The sequence below is a fragment of the Tympanuchus pallidicinctus genome, unplaced genomic scaffold, assembly GCF_026119805.1.
Source record: "Tympanuchus pallidicinctus isolate F22 unplaced genomic scaffold, pur_lepc_1.0 scaffold22, whole genome shotgun sequence".
NCBI lineage: Eukaryota > Metazoa > Chordata > Aves > Galliformes > Phasianidae > Tympanuchus > Tympanuchus pallidicinctus.
Genome location: NW_026294739.1, coordinates 29,356,120 through 29,371,232, shown reverse-complemented (window position 1 = coordinate 29,371,232; position 15,113 = coordinate 29,356,120). Strand labels below are relative to the sequence as shown.

Sequence of the window (15,113 nt, the reverse complement as noted above, 5' to 3'; positions counted from 1 at the left end):
AAGATAGTCCTCTTACTGGTATCAAAATACTGTATGAAGTATTTTGCCCAAAAGTCACTAATTGCACTTCACAAGATTCTTTTAGCCTAATCTAATATGTGGAATCTGAGTCAGAAGGCCAAGCTTCCACGTGGGGAGTAGCACTTTACTCAGGAAATGGTCTTATTGATTCAAGGTGAGTAAAGGTGGCAGAATGGGCTTCTAAGTAACTTAGATTTACTCAGTGTCACATAGCTAACCCCAGCATGGTGACAGAGCTGCAAGCAATCCTCAGGAGGTCTTGCTTAGCAACATTAGAAATACTGCCTCTATTATTATCATTGGGCAGAAGCCTACACAACTAACGTTTTTAAACAATTACTGTTTTAAATTACAGAATTAAAATGGGTTCATCTAGCGGGCTGTACAATTCTATGTGCCTATCTCAGAGAATTTCCTTGCTGGCTAACTCAGTCATAAGGCACAATGAAAGGCAGAAAAATAAAGAGAACTTACTGTGCTGGGCAAGGATTAGTATTGCATAGTTTTGTTTCAATTAAAGGCTTCATCCGTGGACCACAAAAAGAGGAATTAACTCGTGTACGATGATCTTCCAAACAAATTGCTTTTGCTGTAATGTGTCCTATGGAAGTATTAGAAAAAAAATGTAATAAAATAAATGTTTACTCAAAATTCAAAAGAAAAATAAGTAGGAAAGAATTTTATCTGATCCAGTCCAGGGGCATCCTTGGTACAAATCCATTGACTTGAACTAAATAAAACAGGACTTCATTTGGCAACCAGTTTTTTATGCTAACTTCCTTAAACAGTCTGCTGGCATGCTGTGAAGTCTTAACAACAAACTAACAAAATATTTCTGAATTTCACATTTTTTTTCAAATTCAGGAACATAACATGGCATTTACTTGGGTCATCCAGTCCAATTCTCTGATATTATGGGCAATTGCATCATAGAATCTTATTTACATGACCCACTTAAAATTTAAAGGCCACTCTAATTTTAGTTCTCTTTTTGCTTTTTTTTCTGCAAAATTTCCTATGTGCCACTTTTCTGCTTTCATTAGATCCTAGAATTACTTCCATTGGTGGAACATCCAGAATTTAAGAAGAACAAATACACATTCTGGTTCTGAGGAAAGCAAATACCCAGAGGAGTATGGTAACAAGAAGTCTTAGGTTATGTAGAATTTCAGAGTTTAAGTTTGATGAACTCAAATATTTGTAATTAAACAGTGAGGAGATCAGTGTGCAACCGTCAGTAAGGTTCTTTATAGTATTTTAGTCCTCAGTTGCTCTCTACAGGTAGATAAAATTTACTCATTATTTGTTATCTTTCTGTATTCCCAGGATACAACTACATCAAAGCACATATTTAATTCCCATGTTACTTCAACAGCAAGATATGTGCGCAGATTGACCTGAAGACTGCCATGGTAAGTGACATGAATTGAGACCATCATGATTTTTTCTTTCTACCACAGAGGAACTAGGAAAGGTACTTCATCTGTGCTATAAGTTGTCAGATTAAAAAAAGGGACCAGGTGATCACGGTATGTATTGTTACACATGCTTACAAAATTAAAGGCAGCTGAAATGTTGGAGATGAATGTGTAAAGAAAAATGAAAATGAAGAGCATCAAATATTAAGAAATTACCTACCCCCACCACAGGTAGCTGAGCACTCTGACTGCACTGTCACCCAGGAGTGGCTGTGCTTTTTGACAGATGTCTTGTTCTCGTTCATTTTGGAAAATGTGTATTCCCAAGCAATCCCAGGATTTTTGCCTTGTAGCAGGATCTACAGATGGGGAGTTGGAGTTTGGTTTTAAGAAAAACAAACAAACAAAAAAAAACAATTGGCGGGGTGTTAAAAAAAAAAAAAAAAAAAAGAAAAAAGAAAAAAAAGGGATTCTGTGATTTGGAAGGAAGATTAAGTAAGCATGATATATACATAATGTATTTATACACACCATGAAATAATTTTCCTTTGTTATAATTTTCCTTTGTTATACTGAAACTCATCACAACAATTCCTAAAACTGGTTCTTTGGACCAACACCTGCAGGACATACAAGGACAGTGCAGAAAGAGTCTGTCTGTCCTTTTAGTAAGTCATGTGTCCAAAGAGGAGGACATTTTTTTCATACCTCAAGATCACAGTAATGCCGAGCTCTTGCCTGAACTAACAACTGCTATGAAGTTGTTGTATTTAAGTGGCCAAAATAAGAGTAAAGCTTAAAATGTCTTGCAGATATCCTGAAGTGTTAGGCTGTAAATATTTGTCTTCGAAAACTGTTCCCTGCTTCCCCACAACAGATGTAAGAAACAAAGCGAATGCATCCTAAATAACATAAATCAGAACACAGAAGGGGGAGGATGAGAAGATATTAAAAGAAAAAAAAATGTGGCAACCAGCTTTACTGCTGTGGAGCAATATTATCCTGGTGCTTCAAGACAACGAATGGGAAGAGAGCAAATGATCCTTGGCATGTTGGAACAAGAGATGTTAGTATCTATCATTCAGAGAACAACCTCACAGTAATGTCAGGAGCTTGCAGCCTCCAGCTGAGTGAGAGAATCTGCGTAGCTCCTGTACATCATGCAGGCTGCTCTGTACACATTTTAAGTCATTGGGCTACACTCCCTTCTTCTGCATTGGGAAGTAGATACAATTTTTACAGGAAGCTGAAAACTGTAACTTCCTCTCCTAGCCAGCAGCCAAAACTAGAGCCCCTTCCCACCCTTGAAACCACAAGAGGATATGTACACAAAGCAGGAACTGCATCACATTCAGGTTTCTTATATCCTGTATCATCCCAGCTACAGATTAAAAGGGCAAAAATCAAACTCTGGAAAAGTACTGGAGACAAAATATTGTGCAGCACAAAACCATGTAATTTAAAGTCCCTGGCACTCAGTTGAAAAATGTTATACAATGCATAATGTTCAACCAAGTTTTCATCAGGAATGCAGTGCTATTGCAAGGTTACAATTTTGTCAAAGTAATGAGCATATAAAAAGTTTTCTATCGTATTTTCAAACATTCATTATAAAGCCTTCCTTTAACAATCCAATAACTGAAGTCTGCACATACAGCCAAGTTATCAGACCTACAAATTTGGAAAGACCTCCACTGCTAGTTCTACTTAACTGGATACATTCCAGCATCTTTTCAGCCAACTGGCATTTGCTCCCAAATTTACAGCTGGCAAAAAAACCTCCTTAAACATTTCCAGTTCCTCAATACTGTTTAATGTCTACCTTTAACACACCAACCACCTGACTTCAGACACAACACTCAGCAGCTCTGACCGCAGGGCGCAGAGTTATAAAATTTACAGCTTCTTGAGTTTGAAAACCACAGACTCTGTGGCTGGAATCTGCCAGATCTACTCTGAAGAAAAAGGACTGTGGCTTTTGCTTAGGGCATAAAATGTTAAAACAATGGATAAATTGAATTCTCTTGAGTAAAGAACCTTTTCCTTTTGCTGCTAATTTTGATTTCAAAGCTAAACCAATAAGTTTTCAAAACTAACTGTGCATCTGCCTCATTCTTCGAGACTCCCTTTTTTTTTTTCTTTCTTTTTTCTTTCTTTTTTTTTACTGTGGTTATCCTATGTCTCCTGTGCAGTACTCCATTTTGCAGGTCAAAATGCTAAAGAGGCTGTCAGTATGCCTTCTTATGATTGAGCCTTTGTGCTTTTAAGGTGATCTGAAGTTGCTTGCAGTACACTGAAATAAAACAGATCAATTTACACAGGATAAACTCCTCTTTCTCCCATAATAATCTAACTAATGTACAGGAATATATGCAAGAGTCTAGCAGGTTAGCCAGATGTAAACATGACCTAGTCTCTGCGAAGCAGAAATAGGCAACTACTACTTACAAAGTCAATTTTAAGCAAACAGCCAAGTAAAGGAATAATTACTGTTTACCTGGATGTGCTTCCTATATCTGCTGAAAGAAAATATATTTTCTTTTTTAACTCACTCTGCATGCACATCATTTATGAAATGGGCACGAGCCCAGACTTTAAGCCCCCGCATACATGGTAGCTTTGATTTGCATCTCCAAATTGCATCAACATTTCCTGGGTCCCTCCCATGTCATGTAAGTCTTTGATAATTTCTTGAGGCGCACGTTAGAGCTAAGCTGTTTCCACTGAGCTATAAGTTACACCAGTGAGGACAAGCTAAGAAGCTTGTTGGTGCAGAAGATCAGTGTCTGGCTATGTTATTTCGATTTTCAGAAAGATGCTTGTAAGACTGCAACTTTTATCCACTCTGAGTCTACATGCCATTTAATAAATGTATTAACATCCAACATGATAACCCAGATTCTGATTTCTTTGATCAGTCAAGATTAATCTCACTGGCATTCACAAATTCAGCTTGTTTTGAGTAGTGTAAATGTAAGCATGGAGTATATGATGCTTGTGGAAAGCTGTTACAAACAGTTAAAAAACAGGATCACTGGCTCAATGGGCAGTTACATGGGATCCCTGACCATGGCTAACACCAGGAGCTTCAAAGGAAAGTGAAAGAATACCTGTAGAGAAAATCATCACTAAAGGAAGAATTGCAGCTACGTTGGTTGCTTAAGCCAAACCTTAAAACAAAAGAGTTTTTATCCTTTCAATATTTCTAAAGTCACTTTAAACAAAATCTTAACTAAAAGCTTATGACAAACAGGTTTTTTTCAGGAAAATCCACTAAGGTCATTAAAAGGGAAAAAAAAATAATAGAGTATCCTTGAGAGGTCCTGCATGATCTCATTCCTACTTCAGCTGTTTCAAATTTATCTTATGTTGTTATTGTGTCTCCATTTTTTAATTTTTTTTTATTTTTTACTGTTCACATGCCAAACGTACAACCTTCAGGGACGCTGTCCAGCTAGTCTCTCTTCACTAAAGGAGAACTCTTTTATCTGTTGTATTGAATCAACATCTGTATCTTATAAGCACATCTTAGCTTTCTTTAACTTACTTTCTCTTTAGGGGAAATCAGTACAAATTTATCATCTAGTAGCTAATAATAAATGTAATGTTTTATAACTACAACTTGGCTTTCTCCCAGTGGCAGCTCTACCATCAGAAAAGTCTTTCCACCTAGCCTTCTTTCTCTTTTTTTTTTCCCCTATTGACAAAGAGGAAGTGATTTACTGATTTTAATTAGACACTTGCCTGCTTTCAAGATCCATTAGCCTTCCTGTGAATATTTACCTCTTTGTAAAGCATCCTTTCCATCTCTTACTTACCGTTGTCAAAATAAATCACTTTTTTTTCACCACTATTTCACAATTCCTTGATCAGATATTTCACCAAGTCTGAGGTAAACATCAATGAAGGCACTGATTGTATCTCATCCTGAAAAATGTTACAGGGCTTTCTCAAATCAGATAGAAGTTAATTCCTCATTCATTTTCTGATGGAATGGACAAATCAATCATCAAACTATTGTGTTTTTAAGTTAGCTTATACAATATTCTTGGGGTTGGCCTAGTAGTTCAATTTCTTTTGCACTGTCAGAGTCTTTCCCTTAATTCAAGTCAGTGGTGGAAGATGACTGAATATTTCAACAAACCAAAGTCATCAGTGACTTCCCCTCATACGTTGAGACCTGTGTCAATGGAGCCCTCTGAAGTCCCTGATGCTCTGTGAGCATCTTATGGAAAGTAATTTCAGCATTTAGAGGTGATGACTTTCAGCCCTCATTTCCTAATCTAGATGAATGAATGACAAATTTACTGTTCATTCTTCCTCAGGTTAAGTATTTTTCAGTTAAGATAAAAATACTGTCAAGGTCTTTAAGTTGGCAGTGGTGACCTTACATGACTGACAAATAAAAAAATCCAGTATGTTTCCATTTAAGATGAGACAATTATGCTACAGAAATCATATTTTCAAACCTGGTATTGATTTCTGATCCTGAATTATCATTTAACTATCATATTTCTACCATGTTGACCTTTGTTATTTCCTGTCTCATCTGAATTTGGACATTTTGGAAACTGCCTTCTCAACCCCTGAATATTTCTCATTTAGGCTATTATTGGTTTCTACAAACCCACAATCACCAAAGTATCAATATTACAAACAGCCATTTCAGAAAGATTTACAAATTTTGAAGGGCACTGGTATACACTGCTTTGCTTTTGCTACATCTGTCAGCTTACTTCTTCAACAGTCCAGAAGGTGCTTTGATAAATTCTTAAAATCTCATTTAAATCTGCATTTAGACTTCTAGAAGTTGTACTCAGGAAATACTCGTCCTACAATTTGAATTGTGCATTCTTCACACAATGTTCTCCTCCTCAAAAAACATTTGGCCACTGAATTTTGTAATTTTCAGTCCCACAATCTAGCTGAAGTACAGAATTGCTGTTCTTTGTCTTCTTTGGTCTGACTGGTTCCATAATTACACATACATAACATATGTAAATATATATATGTGTGAATTTGTGGTTGGGTTTTTTGTTGGTTTTTTTTTTTTTAATTCCAGGATAGATAAAAAAAGTATTTTGTGATTTTCGTCTCTCATCCGTTACTGAATAGGACTGCAAAGTCTGATTAAATGACACGTGTCAGCTTAGCTATTGGAAAAACCTGATAGAAAAACACAGATGCACAGGAACATGCTGTACAATGAGACATAAATATGAAACATAGTATGACTGTAAGGCTGAACTATTACTTGTGGTATGCAAGACAATAGGGAATTTCAAGGTTTTTTTCTTATTTAGGTTTCATTCTTCCTTCTTAATACATGCTTCAGATGTCTCTTTCAAGAAAATATTTTGGAGAAAAACTGCATTTCAGAGGAAGTGATTGCCTTGAGCACAGATGTGCTAGACCTTTCTGGACCCATGTTTGCAGAGCACTGCTCCCATCCTCTCCTGTGAATGTTGCTCAGAGGACGTGTGTAACCTCAACCTTCTGGATGCAGTAGATTGATTTGCATCCAGAAATGCAGTTGAAACCCTGGGTTGCTTGGGTCACCACGCAAATGTCTAGCAAAACTATGACTACACAACTAAGCACAAGCTCTGCTAATCTGTCTTTCTGATCATGGTAGCAAAGCAATAAATACATCTACAAAAACTTGTTTTTGGTGCTTGCTTGAAAAATTCCAGTATTTACTCCTGCAGTTTATTCAGTTTCTCAGTCCCCACAGTGTATGTTTTTACAAGGACCTCCACTGAATTATTCTGGAGAAAATCGAATCCAGAAAATAATTATTAAATTGGTGTTGAATATAACATAATTAAAAATAAAGAAAAAATATTTCAATTACAGGAAGAAATTGAAGTCTGGACCCTTGAAAGCTTCATCTTACTGAAAAGCAACTTAACTGGATAAAAAGTTTACTGGCAGGATTTATTTTGTACAATTCTTTGAAAGTTACAAATGAGATAAAAGCAAATCTACAACATAGCATGCTTAAATATTCCATCATTCAGCCTTCCAACGGTTTCTAGTAGTTATTGTTGAGTGGGACTTGTTTCACTACTATGTTGCAAATAGATATTCAGCAATGTGTGTTTTCACACAGAAGTGTGTTCTTTAGTTTTCACTGGCATTTTTTTGCTGCTTAGTTATTGATAAAGCACAAATAATGGAGATCTCTGAACAAACAAGATTTTGCATATTTTCCAGAATTCAGCTTGTTGCTTAAATTATTTAATGACATCTTTATTACAGCTTACAGATACATATAATTGGGGAATACATAACTTTAACATTCGCAGTTGTTAGAATCCCTAGTTACTAAAGGCAGTGGTGTAGGTATTTCAATAAAAATACAAGAAAAGTTTAAATAAGCTTTTGTAGGAGCAATAGCCTCGAGTTAAATGCTAAATCTTAATAAAACTGTTTAGCATAATATGATAGGATGAAAATAGAAGTGGTACTTGGCATTAAGTGTTTTTTCTTTAATCTTTATTCTGTGAAGTATTTGCATGACATGCAGCCAAGTAAGTCATCTAGAAGCAATTTATTATTCATACTTTAGTTCTATAATAATGGTGTTCAATTTACTTTGTATTATGACAAACAAGATTCCTGAGAGTTCAGATTAGCATTTAATAACATTCATAAGTACGCTTATTTCTTTGTTATATGGCTATTTTGGAAATGATTTATGGACATGGAAGCATGTCTGTAACTTGTAGGCCAAAACTCTTCTTTGGACTAAAATGTTCTTGCTAACCTATACTTTAAAAAGGGATTGCAAAGTGTGATAATTTGCTAAAATACACACCTTTTTCCTATGTCAAACTGTCCATCCTAAGGTACTTTAACATATGTTCAAGGTCTGTGAGCTTCAATGGTGCTTAAATAGATGCTTAAGTACATTACTCAGTATGAATAATGATAAGGCTCCTCAGTATTTAAAATAAAACTTGACTGAATAGCTGTGAAAGTTTAAATAATCCTTGAAGAATGTATTTCATATCACAGTCTATATTTGTTGTGTTTCTAAGTTTAAAGGAACAAAGCTGTGTAATGAAAACAGGATGCAGATTTCTTGGTTAACCGCTCCTGCTAAACTTGTGCAGGGAGCAGTGTTCAGTTACGGTGTTACGTGATGGGATGAAGAACCACCAACCACTGCCTCAGAGTGAGTACAGCCCTCATGCTCCCCACATACTCTCTAGAGAAAGGGGTGTTTGCTAGTGATGCTGGAAGATGTGGGAAGGAATTGAATCTCTCCTGGGGAGTGCTTCTTCCTTCTCCCATGACAGGATTAATCACATAACAGACAAGTTAAAATGCAGGGATTTGCTAGAGCCTTCCAACAAAGCAGGACAACTAATGTGGTGAACGATCCACTTAGGTGATTCAGTCAGATATTGAACCTCACATGTTCTGATACATTTAAACAGAAAATCTAGTAAGGCAACCTAATGCAGAGATGTTTCCCACAACAGAAGTACTTGTGGCTCATTTTCAGTGCCTCGGTGTATCAAACCATCTATGTACCAAATTTACTTTCTCCTCAACGTAGTCTCAACACAGGACATCTGGCAGACAGAGTAAGTAGTACAAAGTCGAGTGGGAGATAAACATATACAAAAGTTTTTATTCTAGATGCTATCGCCAATAAAACCAAATTAACAGAAACTACCCAGGAGCCTAATGTGTGGTGCTTAGACCATCTGTGTCCCAGGGTAGACGTAAAAAGGACTACACGTGCCTGCATTTTCCAAGGTACTATTTGAAAGTGTTACTTTTAAGCCCTATAGCATAACTGAGATTTGTTTTTTTGCATCACTAAATTTTATAGCACACCACTTGTGGGATGTGCTTATAATCACTACTGCCATTGTGCAGCAAAGGAGAAATAATGCTACACGCTATGTTCTATGCACCTTTCTTTTCACTGAATTTGTGACAGTTTTGTAAACTTCAAACCTTGATGAACTGCTGAAAGGCCTTTCAATCTAGCATGACTACACAATTAAGTCTGAATACTATCATGACTCAACGCTATTCTTTAATCTCTCTGAGAGCTACAGCACAGAGCTAAAGCTGTCGTTACTGATTCTGTAATAGACATCAAGGGAAGAATAAATAGAAAAAAGCTTACTTCAAAGACCAGCGTCTCATTAGTTGGTCCAGCTGCATATAGACTCTCTGGATGGTTAAATGAGCGCTGATAATCAAAAACTGTTCCAGCAAAAGGAAACTTTCCTGGCCAGTCAATTGTCCAGTCTCCTGTTAAATAATACTTTTTACTGAGATTGCGCACTGCGAGGTAGCTGGTGGAGATCTGCATTTCATGGAGGTGAATGCTGCGTGCTCCTGCTGGGACAGTGACCACAGCATAGTAGTCTGAAATAAAAGAAGTAAAGCAACATTTTTGCAATTGTTGTACAGACAGCGAAGGCTTCTCCTTCTTGAGCCAATTTGAAAGATACTGAAGGCAGCTGTTCTGATCTACCAAAGTTACTCCATTTCCGTAAGAAGAAAGCAGTTCTGATTTTAACCCCCCTATGCAGTCTGTAATCAGAGTGACTCTGAGGTATTTCAATTCCTAGAATTTTTGTGTCACTCAAGACAAGAAGCAGCAAGTTCACCTTAGAAAAATGTAGAACAGAATAATGATGGTTTCACTGTAAATGTTTTACTATGTTTTCCCTGTATTTCTCTGCAGTAGGGAAGGTCCTACTTCAGTCATCAACAATCTTTTTGAGGTCAGATGCACCGTGATAGAGCCCCCACAGTGCCCCATATAACACTGGATTACTACTTCATTCTACAGTCAGTTCATACACTGCTGACAGCCTCCAGCATTCACATTGCACACAGCTCATTTTACAAAGCATAGTTAGATTATTCTAGTATTATATTTCTATATAACAATATCCTAAATAATTTCCTGCTACATCTCACTGTAGTGAGATGTAAGATGTCACACATCTTATATCTTCAATTAATGGATCTGCGAAATATCCATGGGGGTAAAGTGATTGTGCTTCAGTGAGAGGATTTTATAGCAAACCTGTGATAGACCACTAAAGAAAAGTCTTCATCCTAGTGACTGGCTCATCCTCTATATCAACTGGATTGCTTTCAATCAATTTAATTTGAAAATGGGCATGGAAATACTCTCCTGTTTGGCATTATGCTGTGTTTCACTTCTTATGGTACACATAATGGGAAATTCCATTGTCCCATTCCAATCAGAACTGTCGACACACTTGCACAAATCCTAAAATCTTTTTAAAAAGGAAATTCATACATAAAAGGAAAGTGTTTAAAGAAACAAGAGGAATGCCTGCAGATGAACTAACCAAGACTTATGTTCGTAGCTTTCTTGTTACCAAGAAACAGGAGAAATGTGAACCCTTCTCTCACTCTCCCTGTGATTTTCAGTTCACATCTGGACTTTTAACCACTGCCCTAATGAGCAAGGAATCATATATATTACATGGGGATACAGCAGAGCAATGAGTTGATGATCATGTGGAACAGCTTTGCTTACCATTAGCTTTGTGCTGGATCAAGTATTGGCCTTTAAAGAACTTGCATGTTGAATTATCTCCTTTACAAACTCCACAAGCATCCAGTACAGCTTTGGAACCAAGTCCATGATCACACCCTACTTGCTGCAACCAAAAGGCAGAAGTGAAGGACTCAGACACAAGAGATTTGAAGAAGCAGCTGCATTTTCTACAAAGGAATCATTTTCCCACTTATTATTATTTAAAAAAAAAAAAAAAGGAAAAAAGGAACAGTAAGAGACATTAGGATTGTAAGGAACTTAATTTTATCTTACTTCACAAATTCCATCAATGCAAACGTCGTAATTATTAGGAGAACACAAGGTTCCATCCTTCACTTTGCTGGACATTGCAAAGAAGAAGTCAAAGTCTTCAGCTGTGCAGTACAATTTACACCTATCTTCCTCTGAAGGGAAAAAAAACAAAAACAAAGAAGTATTACTAGACCTGGGGCATGGCTTGAAAATAAACAAAAAAAGCAACACTAAGCATCCAGCTGCTTCTTCCTGCATCCTAGGTGATAATTAGCAGCTACAAGAATTAATTGTGTCCTGACACGTTAGGATCCCAAGATAGGTGGAATTACAGCCAAATATCCTTTAAAACAATGTGTGGGTTTAATGGTCCACATACTCAGAGAATTAAGAGTTGAACAGCAGTGTAAAAGCAGGCACATTCTGTGAGCTTTGCTGATGTGGCCATGATTTCAGCTCTACTTGTCCCCAGTTTCAAATTTCATTTTTTATTAAGAGAAATTGGAAATTGCAATATTTGTACTTAATGTTTATTAAAATTTTAAAAAGATAAGATTGCACAAGTGCTCAGCTGGAAGCTAGTACTGGGAACAGGTTTTCCCCTAAGCAAGGCACATTTCCTCTAAAAAGTCCAAGCAACTGTCAATCAAATTTCTTCTTATTCACATATAGTGCTTATAAAGGACTGATAAATTATATGCTGGCCAATACAGTGATGCAATTGTATGTGTTGACACAAAGCACCATTTCAATACCAATAGAGCAATATAGAATGTTCAGGAACATGAAATTAAATTTGAAACAGTATTCTTTTTCTTTCAGTTGGGTTTTCAATTGTAATTAGGACTCCACTTTCTACAGAGACTAAGCATCTGTAGCAGTTTTGAGAAAGAGACCATGTTATCAAGAGTACAGTGGAGAATACTGATGCAAAGTATTTACAGAATTAAGATGCATAAATTAAAAATATTATTTAATTCCACAGAAGACAAGAGACAGCTATTGATACCTAAACTTTATAAAGATCTCTCAGTGAAAGATGACTTCAGAAGATGTACGTCAGTACATTGTTTATCCTTCTGATTCCTACGGGACTGTACCAGTAGAAAAGTGAGTTTTGTTTATGATTAGATTTTGAAATCTGAGACCATTCCATAGAAAAGAAGATTCTGGTAGTTTTACTGTGTGAGCTCACATTTCCCACGCAGAAAAATAAATGGCATTTTTGTTGTTGTCTGTTATTTTGGCTTTATACTAAAATATATCTAATATAATATTAAAGAAAGGAACAGCAATGGCGAGGGAGTCATGCTAAGGACAAAGATTTAAATTCTCAACCGAAATGAACTCTGCGTGTTCGTACAGATGGTATCACATAAGAGGACGGATTCAGCTATGCTGGAAAGCAAACATACCTCAAATAAGCCAACTGAATTTCTGTTTGCTTACATCAGGGTGATATTTGCCTAACGAATATGGATGAATTACAGCTGATAGCTTGCTTCCTGCAATTGCCTTTGTCCATCGAAGCTGTGGCATAATTACCTTCCACTTTAGTATATGGTTTCCATTTGTAGTACCATCCCCGGAAAGGTTTGCTGTTGTATTCTGCACACTGCTGGGCACGGAAGTCCAAACTATTTGCTGGACATGGCTGATTATTGCAAAGTTCATAAATACGACTGGAACCTTGGCAGAATTTGCCACCATACTGTGGCCTTAAAAAGAAAGAAAAGAAAAAAAAATCATTGGCAGCACCTACTTTTTATGTGATTGGCATGTTACACACACACTAACAGAGAAAATAAGAGTTGTCTTGGGGAATCGGTATTTCTTACGCAAACCATTAAGTTTCATAGTTGCTAAAACCCAGCAAAGCAGTTGCCATGAATTATCTTCATGGATCACTGCAATCTCAGCAAAGATGCAAACATCTAGAGGTGAACAGTGTTTTCGCTAATTAAAATTTATAGGGCTATTTGTGTTGGCTGATTTCACTCTTTTTATATGTAATGCAAATGAACATGTGCAAAAATTGCCTATCACACTAGGAGTTAATAAAGGATAACACAAAACCGATCAGATGAGAACAAAATAATCACACTTCATTGTTTTTATTTTCTGGTAAATCGTTTTTTAAAAGCTTGGTTTAAAACAGTGAAAGGTAGTAGGAAAGTATGCATAGTTGCCTCCTGTAAGATACCACTGATATCTGTGGGTAACTTCAAATGTATCATATCTGCTTCAACAAACCATAATTTCCCTTACTCTGGAGAGGATGAAAAGAATGCATTCTGTTAGTTTGCTCATATCTTAAGCTATCAGAATAATATGTATGTGTGTGTGTTTGTTACTACTTGATCTATGCACACAGCTGTAAGCCAATGTAAAAATGTAAGAACTGCATTTTTTAAAGTGACTGAAGGGTCTCATAAACTGCTGAGAAATATACTCACTCACTTTTTTATTCCCTCTGGATCTCCTAAGAATCCACTGATGTTATTGTTGCAGTTCCATTGCTCTCAGATATATATCTGCAAGCATTGAGCCAAGTCTTCAAAACCCCAAACTCTTAAGAACTTTGTGATACTATATTATTTCTTGCATCAAATTAAAAAAAAAAAAAAAAAAAAAAAAAAAAAAAAGCAACAATTCTGCACACATCTATACTATGGTATTTAAAAATTAGGAAAACTTGGAAAATAAGCTATGATCTTTCAGTAGTTGCCATGAGCATACACATTAGGGAAAAATGAGCATAAAACATATGAGATAGTAAAAGTACTTAGACAAATTATTAGTTATTTAATAATTAGTAGTAGTTAAGATAATTTTAAATATAAATACTACCAAATACATATTTAAATGTAAAATATTACATAGAGATGATAGCTAAATGTTTAGTTAATATAAAAGGTATGGGTGCAGCAAGTATGATCAGTATTGCTTGTTTAAAGCCTTAAAAAGCATACTGTAAACTGTAAGCTGTACCAAGTATCTCAAGCAACTTCTGATTATGGAGTAATACGGACACAGCTTGGTGCAACAAGAATGAGAAAATGCACATACATTTTATTTTTACACCATTTGCTTACTATAAATTTTAATTCTCATACATCTAACCTATTAACCATGCTGGGGCTTGCTTCTCGTGTTTTGAGTCGCCTTGGAATGTGCACAATATCCGAATTTTCTCGAAGAGAGAAACACTTTTCTACTCCATTTAAAACTGAGTTGAAGCACCAGAGAAACATACTGTGGAAGAAACACTTTAGCTGACCTTTTCTTGTGCTCATCTACTAACTATGCTGATACTAGACAGTACAGCAGTAAAGGTCTTAGAGTCAGATTTTCTGTCTTAGGTGGTGGCAATTCATTCCTTGAAGGGCAGGAAGGATGTGAAACATCCATGAAGTCCAGGAGTGTTTGTGTTGACTTTGCAACTGGGGGAGCTTGCAGTTAAGTCAGCCAAGTGTTGGGTTCTTACTCAAGTCTCTACAGATTTTCTTTTTAGCGTCAGCACATGTATGATTTTTTTGATCTACCCCAGAGAACAAATCTGCTTTAGTGTACAGAAACGAAGCAACCTTATTCCAAGTAAATGCCACCAAATAAATGATATAATAGAATTATTTATGGCTAGATCATGATCTCTAGCCACAGGCTTGTATTTGAAGATGGTATAAAATTCCACCAAACCAGGGGAACACTGAAACAGGCATTCTGTTCTCCAACCCTGTCACAGCAGTATTTTGATCTTACAGTACACTCTCATTACTGAAACTGCTGGCCAGAAAATCCATAGAAGCATTTCCAACTTCCTTTCTTACATCATGATGTCAGGAAGTGTTAAG

The 15,113-nt window shown here is 36.3% G+C and overlaps 1 protein-coding gene across 3 annotated transcripts in view; it reads right to left on the bottom strand.

Moving 5' to 3' along the window:
* The window catches only part of ADAMTS18 (ADAM metallopeptidase with thrombospondin type 1 motif 18), a 68,510-nt gene that overhangs the window by 12,927 nt on the left and 40,470 nt on the right, over positions 1–15,113 (bottom strand). For all 3 annotated transcript variants that reach the window (XM_052686139.1, XM_052686141.1, XM_052686142.1), the window contains 6 exons: positions 12,805–12,977; positions 11,281–11,411; positions 10,987–11,110; positions 9,589–9,833; positions 1,660–1,798; positions 496–622 (listed from right to left, as the gene is read on the bottom strand). In XM_052686139.1, coding sequence (XP_052542099.1) covers positions 496–622; positions 1,660–1,798; positions 9,589–9,833; positions 10,987–11,110; positions 11,281–11,411; positions 12,805–12,977 — 939 coding nt within the window. The remainder of the gene's footprint in view (positions 1–495; positions 623–1,659; positions 1,799–9,588; positions 9,834–10,986; positions 11,111–11,280; positions 11,412–12,804; positions 12,978–15,113) is intronic.